The 8764-nt window shown below is 51.5% G+C and overlaps 3 protein-coding genes across 4 annotated transcripts; 1 reads left to right on the top strand and 2 right to left on the bottom strand.

The window, feature by feature from the left end:
- Positions 1-258: 258 nt before the first annotated feature.
- On the bottom strand, positions 259-1582 carry LOC9652474. Its single transcript, XM_024671589.1, has 2 exons — positions 1394-1582; positions 259-1084 (listed from the first exon to the last, which is right to left on the bottom strand). Exon 2 carries the CDS (start codon positions 1076-1078, stop codon positions 311-313), a length of 768 nt encoding a protein of 255 aa, XP_024527357.1. The 5' UTR covers positions 1079-1084; positions 1394-1582; the 3' UTR covers positions 259-310.
- Positions 1583-1661: 79 nt separating this feature from the next.
- LOC9633732 (putative pentatricopeptide repeat-containing protein At1g69350, mitochondrial) lies at positions 1662-5061 on the top strand. Its single transcript, XM_024671322.1, has 2 exons — positions 1662-4719; positions 4774-5061. The coding sequence occupies exon 1, from the start codon at positions 1670-1672 to the stop codon at positions 4313-4315; it is 2646 nt and encodes an 881-aa protein (XP_024527090.1). The 5' UTR covers positions 1662-1669; the 3' UTR covers positions 4316-4719; positions 4774-5061.
- A 56-nt stretch (positions 5062-5117) lies between these two features.
- On the bottom strand, positions 5118-7580 carry LOC9652475 (cyclin-dependent kinase inhibitor 6). Of its 2 annotated transcripts, none has more exons than XM_024671319.1 (4): positions 6146-7580; positions 5859-5908; positions 5513-5752; positions 5118-5399 (listed from the first exon to the last, which is right to left on the bottom strand). In XM_024671319.1, the coding sequence occupies exons 1-4, from the start codon at positions 6713-6715 to the stop codon at positions 5321-5323; spliced, it is 939 nt and encodes a 312-aa protein (XP_024527087.1). In that variant the 5' UTR covers positions 6716-7580; the 3' UTR covers positions 5118-5320. The 2 variants fall into 2 exon arrangements, with proteins under 2 accessions (XP_024527087.1, XP_002966655.1); XM_002966609.2 differs by having other exon boundaries at positions 5844-5908.
- Positions 7581-8764: the final 1184 nt, after the last annotated feature.

Genomic DNA, 8764 nt, shown 5'->3' on the forward strand with positions numbered 1-8764 from the left:
CACAAATCCCTATCTTGTTGCATTTCGTTTTCATCCTTTTACGATCCCAACATTGTTCCACTGTGTATCCAACTGCATGGAGTCATGGTGAGATCATCAATGACCTTTCTTGCTGGCTCCAAGGAATTCTCGAAATAAGATCAACACCACCAGGATGAGGGCCACTCCAAGGATATCGTCATGCACCTTGCTTCTTCTGTGTATCCAGATTTACAATGCCTGCTGCGAGCAAACCCAAAGATGTGAGTGACAGATTAATGCTTTAAAGATTTCTTATATACTATTATGTTTCCAAAACTTAACAACCCTTCTAGAAGCTCGAATGCTGCGCTTGCTCCAGAGCTTGCAGAACTATTGCGGTCTGCTCGCTAATCTCCCTCGCTAGAATCTCTTGTACGATGCTCGAGACGCTGGTGCCACTGTCGCTGCTGCCGCCGCAGCCCATACCGCTCCTCTGCTTGAGCTTTGCAACCAGCAAACTCTGGACGGCGCTCGCACTCACCAGATCCCTCGAGCTTTGGGATGCGCTGTTGCCCCTCCACGGCTTCTTCGCCGAGAGGAGCTCCTCCTCGATGTACTCGACGCCGCCGAGCAAGCTTCTCGTCGGTGTATACGTCTGCCACGGACTTCCACAGCAGCCCCGGCCACAGTGGCTCGACAAATCCCCTCGGTACCATGCTGGAGACGTAGCACTGGACGCCGAAACTAGCCGCTCTTCTTCGGCGTCGTCCGCCTGAGTTCCATTGCTGGACGCCACGAGAAAGTGATCCCCTGGAGCTGATCTGAAGGAGCCGAAGCCGCTGCCATAGCTGAGCATCTTGTCGCTAAACATGGCCACCTCTTCCAGCCCCTCGGTGTCTTCTAGTGACTGAGCACACCGCATTGCTTCCTCTTGGAGCTTGAGGGTGTCTTTGCGTGCTTGCTCCTTGGCGCCATCTTCGTCCTCGGACAAATACTGGCCTTCGTCATAAGAGAAGAGTGTTGTGGTTCTGTCCATTTCTTGATCAGCTAGCTCGGTTTCCTGGGCCGGAAGTGTCGAGTTCCAGATGTTGGGCCTTGCACTAACTGGTATTACCATTCTCCCCTGTGAAAGAAACAAGAAACCTTAAGTGTTTGATGACAAGTACATAAAAACACAGAGAATTGTGGACCCTCACGCCAAAAACGAGAAAGTTACATCCAGAATCATACGAACAGAAGAGAAATACTGGTTGAAACTGTCAAAGGAAGAGAAAAGCACAGAGACACGGAAAAAAAAACTCTATGAAAGTGGATAAGCAAAAGCAGAACAAAATGAAAGTAAAGCCACATTCTAAGAACGCTAAAGGAACAGGGTTTCAAAAATCCAGAGCAAGCAACAGCGCCGCTAGAAAACCTCAGAACTAGCGCTTACCTCACTGTTCTCGCCGATCAGTACCTCGAAATCCAACACATTCTTCCAGAATCACAACACTTTGACCGAAAACGCTCGAATCCAGCAAATCGCTCGCTGCCGTCCCGCCTCCTGGGAGCCTGGATTCGCCGGCCCGCGCGCGAAATATTTGACCTAGCGCTCGCCTCAATTCCCAGCAATGCGATGTCCCCTGTATTGCTGGGATTTGAACGGCCACGATGCGCCACAGCATAAACTTCTATTTCTCCAGCGTTTTAGGGTTCTTTCCACAATGTGATGAGACGCTGCCGCTGGCGAGGGAAGGAGGGCAATGTGGTAACCGGTAAGCGCCATTTCGCGTCGGATGCGTCGATTCCTAGCTCTGGATGTGGATATTTTGATGGAGACGATCGCAAGAGGAGTTTAGAATCTCAGGTAGCTCGACTGGAGCAAGAGCCCGGGGCGGACAAGTCTCTCTACGCCTCGCTGCTGCAATCCTGTAGGCTGCTGTCGATCGGGAGGCGGATCCATCGCCTGATCGCTCAGCGATGGCTGGGCGGCGATATTTTTCTCGCGAATCATCTGGTAAACATGTACAGCAGGTGCCAGAGCGTCCAGGAAGCGGTCCAGGTCTTCGAGAAGATCTCTTGCAAGAACGTTTTCTCGTGGAATATCATGATCACGGCTTACGTCTTCAATTCCCAGCCGGTGAAAGCTCTTCAGATTTTCAAGAGGATGGATCTGGAAGGAGTGAAGCCAAATGTTGTGACGTTTGTTGGAGCGGTGGGCGCTTGCTCGGGCATTGGAGAGCTGAGTGAAGGGAGAACGATTCACTCGCGAGTTCTTGCCGAAGTACGTCAACTTACTGTTGTTTTGAGCACCTCGCTAATCACCATGTATGGTAAATGCAGTGGCCTGGAGGATGCCCGGCGCGTCTTTGACGGGATGGAGAAGAGGAACGACGTCTCGTGGAACGCGATGATCAGTGCTTACGCCCAGCAGGGGTGTGGAAGTGAGGCGCTGGAGCTGTTTTGGAGGATGGAGTTTGAGCCAACCGAAGTTACGCTCGTGAGTGCTCTCGACGCTTGTGCATGCGTGGGTGACTTAGCTCAAGGTAAGAGAATCCATTCTCGTATTACTAGCTCAAGTCTCTCACACATTGTCGACACTGCTCTTGTGAACATGTACGCGAAGTGTGGCAGCCTTGGCGATGCCCGGAGCGTTTTCGGCAGAATGGAGAAAGAGGATGTTGTCTCGTGGACAGCCATGATCGCGGCATGTGTCCAGCACGGTGAGAGTCTGGATGCTCTGGAACTGTACTGGAGGATGGAACAGGAGGGGATCAAGCCGGACAAGATCGTGTTTGTCAGCCTTATCGACGCTTGCTCTTGCCTGGGTGATCTCAGACAAGGCATGGGGGTGCATGAGAGGCTTCACGCCGGTGGATTCGACATAGACAACTCGATAGCAAGTGGGCTCGTCAACATGTACAGGAAGTGTGGAAGTCTGACTGGGGCAAGAAGCGTCTTTAACAAGATGGACCGGAACGACTTACTGTCCTGGAACGCTCTGATAGCCGGATATGCAGAACAGGGGGACAGTCACGAGGCTCTACAGGTTTTCAGGTGGATGGCTTGCGAAGGTGTGAAGCCCGATGGAGTCACTTTCAACAGCATCTTTGGTGCATTTTCATCGGCCAGGTTTCTTTGCGAGGGGAAAGCGGTCCATGCCCGGAGTGCTGCTTGCGGCATTGATGTCCAGACGGTGGGAATCTCGTTAGTTAAGATGTACGGCCAGTGCGGGAGCCTGGATGATGCAAAGGCTGTGTTTTACAAGCTAGCGAGCAAGGATGTAGTCGCCTGGAGTGCTCTCATAGGTGCACATACCCAGCATGGGCATGGCTTACAGGCGCTTCAACTTTACCAGGGGATGAAGGAAGAGGGTGTGAAGCCGAATGATATCACATTTATCACCCTGCTGGATGCCTGTGCGAGTACGGGGCAGCTATCCGCGGGCTTGGAGATTCATGCTGAGATTGTTGCTGCTGGACTCGAGTCCGTGGGTTTTGTGGCCACCGCTCTGGTCAACATGTATGGCAAATGTGGACAGCTCTCCACTGCCAGGGATATCTTTGACAGGATACAGCCACGAGACGTTGTTTCCTGCACGGCCATGATCTCCGCATATGTTCTTCATGCCTGTCACCGGGAAGCGCTAGAATTGTATTTCAGACTGGAGCCAGAAGGGATGAAGTCTGACAGGGTCACGTACTTGAGCGTTCTCGAGGCTTGTTCAAGCCTGACGGCTCTGGAACAGGGAAGGGCCGTTCATGCGAGCATCGTCTCTAGGGGCTTGGACTCTGATACGGGACTCAAAAATTCGCTCATCAATTTATATGGCAAATGCGGGAGCCTGAAAGACGCAGAAAGCCTCTTTGACTGCATGCGCTGCAGAGACCTGGTCACCTGGAACAGCATGATCACGACTTACTCACACCACGGCCGCGACGAGATCTCGCTCGAGGTGTTTATGCAGATGAAGCTGGATGGCATCCAGCCAAACGATGTCACGTTCGTCAGCATGCTCTTCGTTTGCAGCCACGCCGGGTTGTTTGAGGATGGCTGCAAGTGCTTTGGCTCCATCACCGCGGACTACTCCATGGAACTTACGGTGGACCACTACAACTGCGTCATCGATCTGCTTGGCCGGGCAGGCAACCTGGACGAAGCTGAAAATCTCGTCGCCAACTTGCCCGAGCCTTGCTCAGTGGACTGGATGACACTGCTGGGGGCGTGCAGGATCCACGGTGACGCTGATCGGGCACTGCGTACGGCCCAACGTGTCGCGGAGCTGGATCCTGACAGTTTGGCTGGAAAGGTGTTGCTATCAAACATCTATGCAACAGCACGAGATTGGGATGATAAAGGAGAAATCTTTACGTAAATCTAGCCAGGAGGGTGGGGGGAGGGGAGCCACGCACGAGAGCTCAGGTACTGACGACGCAGTTTTTCGCTTTTCTAACCGAAAATGCGTCTCTTGTTGTAGGTGGAGAGGAACCACCGCTCCCGATTTTTAATTTCGCTCCCGGCTCAGCAGCCACGACAAGATGTTTGAGATGCTCTTTGTTTTGTATTTTTCTCGCGACTCACAAGGAGCAGTTGATCAGATCGGATCGGACAGGAGACATACATTTGTGTCTTCAAATACAAAAGAAGGAAAGAGGTCCAAGGGGGGAGAGAGCAAAGCAGGAGCCAGCAGCGGCACAGCGGCCAGCTACTTTACTTGTTCGTTCATCCAATCTGGAAAGAGCAGCACCGCCATGGCCACCGGTCTCGAGTAATACTCAAGTAAACTTTGCTTCACTCTTTCTCGTCCTTGACCCCGTTGCGTGTCTTTGTTAGGAGGCGATTCAACGCCTTGTAAAAATTCGGAATGGAAGACCTCGGAAGCGGTCTCTTTAAACACCAGTACATGCAGCATCAGCAGCAGCGGCAGCGGCAGCAGTAGTGGTGGCAGGGGCAGAGTCATGTACGTACCCGGACCGACCGACTTATAACTGGACAGTTTTACGCAACCATCGCTGTGAAGTAAGGAATTCAACGCTTCCGATTCAAGGAAAGGCTGATCCCGCTGTAAGAGGAAAAGAAAAACAAAACAACGATGGCAAGGAATCGACTCTTTTTAAGGTACACTGGCTCAAAGGTGGATGAAGGTAGGAGTATGACAACTCTTTTTCTTGCTTGCCTTGCTTCTCATCTTTTTTCTATACATCATGACGGCATTAGTATGTTACATGATTGCATCAATACATGGTCTCATCTAGGAGCTCTCTCTCTCTCTCTCTCTCTCTCTCTAGTCTAACAAGACGGTTTTTTTTTTTTTTTTGCTCTTTTGGTTTCTTCTTTTTTTTCCAGTTTTCCTCTTGCAGCAGTGGCTGGTGTGAGTAGTTTAGGAGCAACGAGGGTGGAACTGTACCCATTCGAAACGACCAGACAGGGGAACGTCGTTGAAAACATCAAAATTGTACCTGCGTTGCGGAGAGCAAGCACGCACGTCAAGCACAACCGAACACGTAAACAGAAAAGAACCAAGTAAGAGCGGCAGCCAGGCAACAGAAAATGGGGGGGGGGGCGAGCTTACTTGTCTACAAAACGCTTGCTGCTGTCATCCTTCTCCTCCACTCCCGCAAAGAACTCCTCGATCTCGTCGCGGGTCGGGGCGCTGGCTGCCACACGGTGACGCCATGCTGGGCCGCAATCAGCACCCGAGCGTGGCCTCCTCGCCGTAAGCCTGGAACCGGACGAACAAGGCTGCGGCTTTAATTCCACGACACTGGCCGGTACCGAAGCGCCATCTTGGCAAGAGACGCTCGACGTTTGGCTACAGAGAAAAGACGAGAAAACACCGCGAAAACTTTGAGAACCGAAAGAACCAACCGCGAGTAAAGCGAAAACAAAACAAAAAAACTTACGAGCTGGTGGCATACCTCGCAAATAAGACAATGGTGTTGTCACCGCAGCAACTGGAGGGCTCTACCTGCGAAATTAAAGCTCCCGTGAGACACACATACACAGCCTCGATCAGGAGAGAAAAAAACAAACGATCGAATTGACAGGCAAGCCTTCGCTCATCAATTGGCTCGTTTCTCCCGGCCTTGTCAAACAAACCAAGGAAAGAAAGCAACGCAAGCAAAGCAAAGCAAATCACCGGAGAAGAGGAACCACGAAACAAAACTCCAAGAACGAGAGAGAGAGAGAGAGAGAGAGAGCTCACCTCTTTGGTGGTGATGGTGGTGCTCGCTTCCGGGGTGCTGTTGTCCACCAACGAGCTGCTGCGAAGATCGATTGCCTCGGCCGCTTCTTCCACTCGAGGATGATCCATCAAAGTCGCTGTTTTGTCGTACGAGAAAGACGCCGAATTGCTCCGGGAATGAGCCACGCCAATTGGAACGATCCTGCTCCTCAGGCATGAATCGCTGTGGGACTCCCGCAAGTGTGGCGAGGAATTGGAGCTAGATCTCTTCGCCCGCCCGAGCTCTTCGTCTTCTTCTTCTTCTTCGTCTTCTTCTTCCTCGACGACCACCATAGCTTTGCGACTTTCCTGGACAGAGGAACTGTCCACCGTCATCGTTGGCTCCTCGCAAGGATCGTGGAGTTCTTCTTTCTGCGAATTCTCTTGATCCGGCCGTGGATTCCATGCCTCCTGGCCACCGGAGTCGTCCTCTTTCTTCATGGAGCTCACGGATTTGCAAGCGGCACTCTTCGTAGCGCGAGTTCTCACTCCCAGGCACCCCTCGAGCACTGCAACGTCGGCCCTTCTCCGCTTGCGCAAGAATTTTCCCATGCTCGACCGCCACTCGCCGGATCTAGAGCCAGGCTGAGGGAATTGGTGGTCTTCGAGAAGGCTAGCAATAGAGAGCACGCTCGAAAACTATGGCGCCGAGCAAAAGAACGAAATCGAGGAGAGCTTTTCTCTGTTCGTAGCCTTTTCTCCTACACAGCTAGCGGAAGAAACAGTGAGAAAAGGTGGATTTGGAGAGCTTGGGAAAAGATCGAATTGTCGCCTGGGAAGAGAGAAATGTGAGATCAAAGTAGCACGAACGAGCGAACAGAGCAACGAGGAGAGTCGAGACGAGCGAGAAATTTTTTCGTGCCGTGGCAGCTTTGCTCTCTCCCTCGTCGTCGTCAATTCTCCTCACTCTTGGCTCTGCGACAAAGCCGCCTTGGCTGTTTCTCAAAATTTGCCTGCCCACGCCTCGCAGAATTCAGCCGATCCCCAGAAACTCACGAGACACGCCTCGAATTCCACACCCCCACCTCGCCAAAAATTCTCCTTTCCCTCCCTGGATCAAGAACGAGCTCGATCCAAAACCCTGGAGTGATTTAGCGCCTCCACCTGCCAAAGATTTCCTACGGGAAACACCACACCCCGAGAGATCGCAACGCCGTTCGCTGATCTTCCGTAACAGCCACGGAAGAACGAAAGCGCTCCCCCGTCGCGAAATCCCTCCGTTTTCCACAGCGCCCGATATCCCGGATCGCGATCGAAATTCGGCGGCGCCGCGAGAGATCTGGAGCGCCTGGACCGTCGAGAATGGCGAAGAAGCTCCGCGAGGCTACGCCACCACTGCCGCGATCCCCATCGCTATCGCCATAGCCGGGAGGGACGAACTCCGTTAATTCGAAAAAGAGCCAAGACAAAAACGGAAACACTACACAATAAAGCTGCTTTGCGTAAGCTCGAATTAAACTGCCGCAAAGTGCGGGCATCGGACGGTCCGCATGCCATCCACCCCGTTTTACCTTTCACCCGTGAGATCTAACCGATGTCCATCTCCACAAATGGAGGAATGGAAGAAACCGGAGGGAGTTCCAATGCGTAACTTCTACGTAGACATTCTTTGCTTAGCTTAATCCCCCGGGTCGTTCTCAAGCTATATTGACATTCTTTTTGACTGCTGGATAAATTTAGCGGCCGTCCACGTGTTATCGGTCAGTATATCTTCCATCGTGGATGGCGACCGGACCATGTGAACAAAGAGATTGTGGCGCTATATTAGCGTATGGCGTCGACTACACTCCTTTTTTGCCAGCGGTGGCGGGGAATCTACCATGCCGACGGCGGTGAATATTCCACTGCGTGGGGACCCCACCCCCACAGGGAAAGGCTGCCATTTGTTTGTGGAGGACAGGGCGATTTCCGTGTGGTTTCTTACAAGCGATCGCCTGCGCCTGGGAAGAGGGTGCATTTCAATTTCACCCTGATGTTTTTTAAAGTTTTCCATCACTGGCATGTCACAGCGATCTGATCACAAGAATACAAACACCATGCATCCGTCAATCATGTGCACCTGCATATAATTTACAATAACAATTGATAACGGAGCTAATAAATATGGATAAGTATCCAAATGTATCCTATGATTGTCAAGAAGCACTTCGATCTGTTCCTATTGTCACAATACTTAGCTATAAGATTGCGTTTACAATCCATTGTATTGTACGCGACTGAAGAGTTATTCTACGTTAGCTAGCCAGATTTTTTAGGTCAAACTGCTGCATCCACCAACTTTAAAGGTGGATAGCTGGCCACCCAACCAAAAAGCAAATCTGACCGTTCAAACGTTCAAATCGAACCGTTGCTCAGTGCATGTGAGTGACATCAACCAGCAAAAGCCCACTAGAGTTTGAAGTGAGAGTTTAAAGTGGGAGTAGCTAGAAGAAAAAGAATCCGGGGCATTTTTGGAATCGCCCGAATATTTCTTCGTATGAACTTTCAGGCAATGATCTCTGGCATTCATGAATCATGAATCGTAATCCCGGCCATTGGTATTCAATTAATTTGCTGATTCTGTTGTTGATGTCGCGGAGGAGATCCACGGATCCGGTTTTT

This window comes from Selaginella moellendorffii, unplaced genomic scaffold (assembly GCF_000143415.4).
Source record: "Selaginella moellendorffii unplaced genomic scaffold, v1.0 SELMOscaffold_7, whole genome shotgun sequence".
NCBI classification, from domain to species: domain Eukaryota; kingdom Viridiplantae; phylum Streptophyta; class Lycopodiopsida; order Selaginellales; family Selaginellaceae; genus Selaginella; species Selaginella moellendorffii.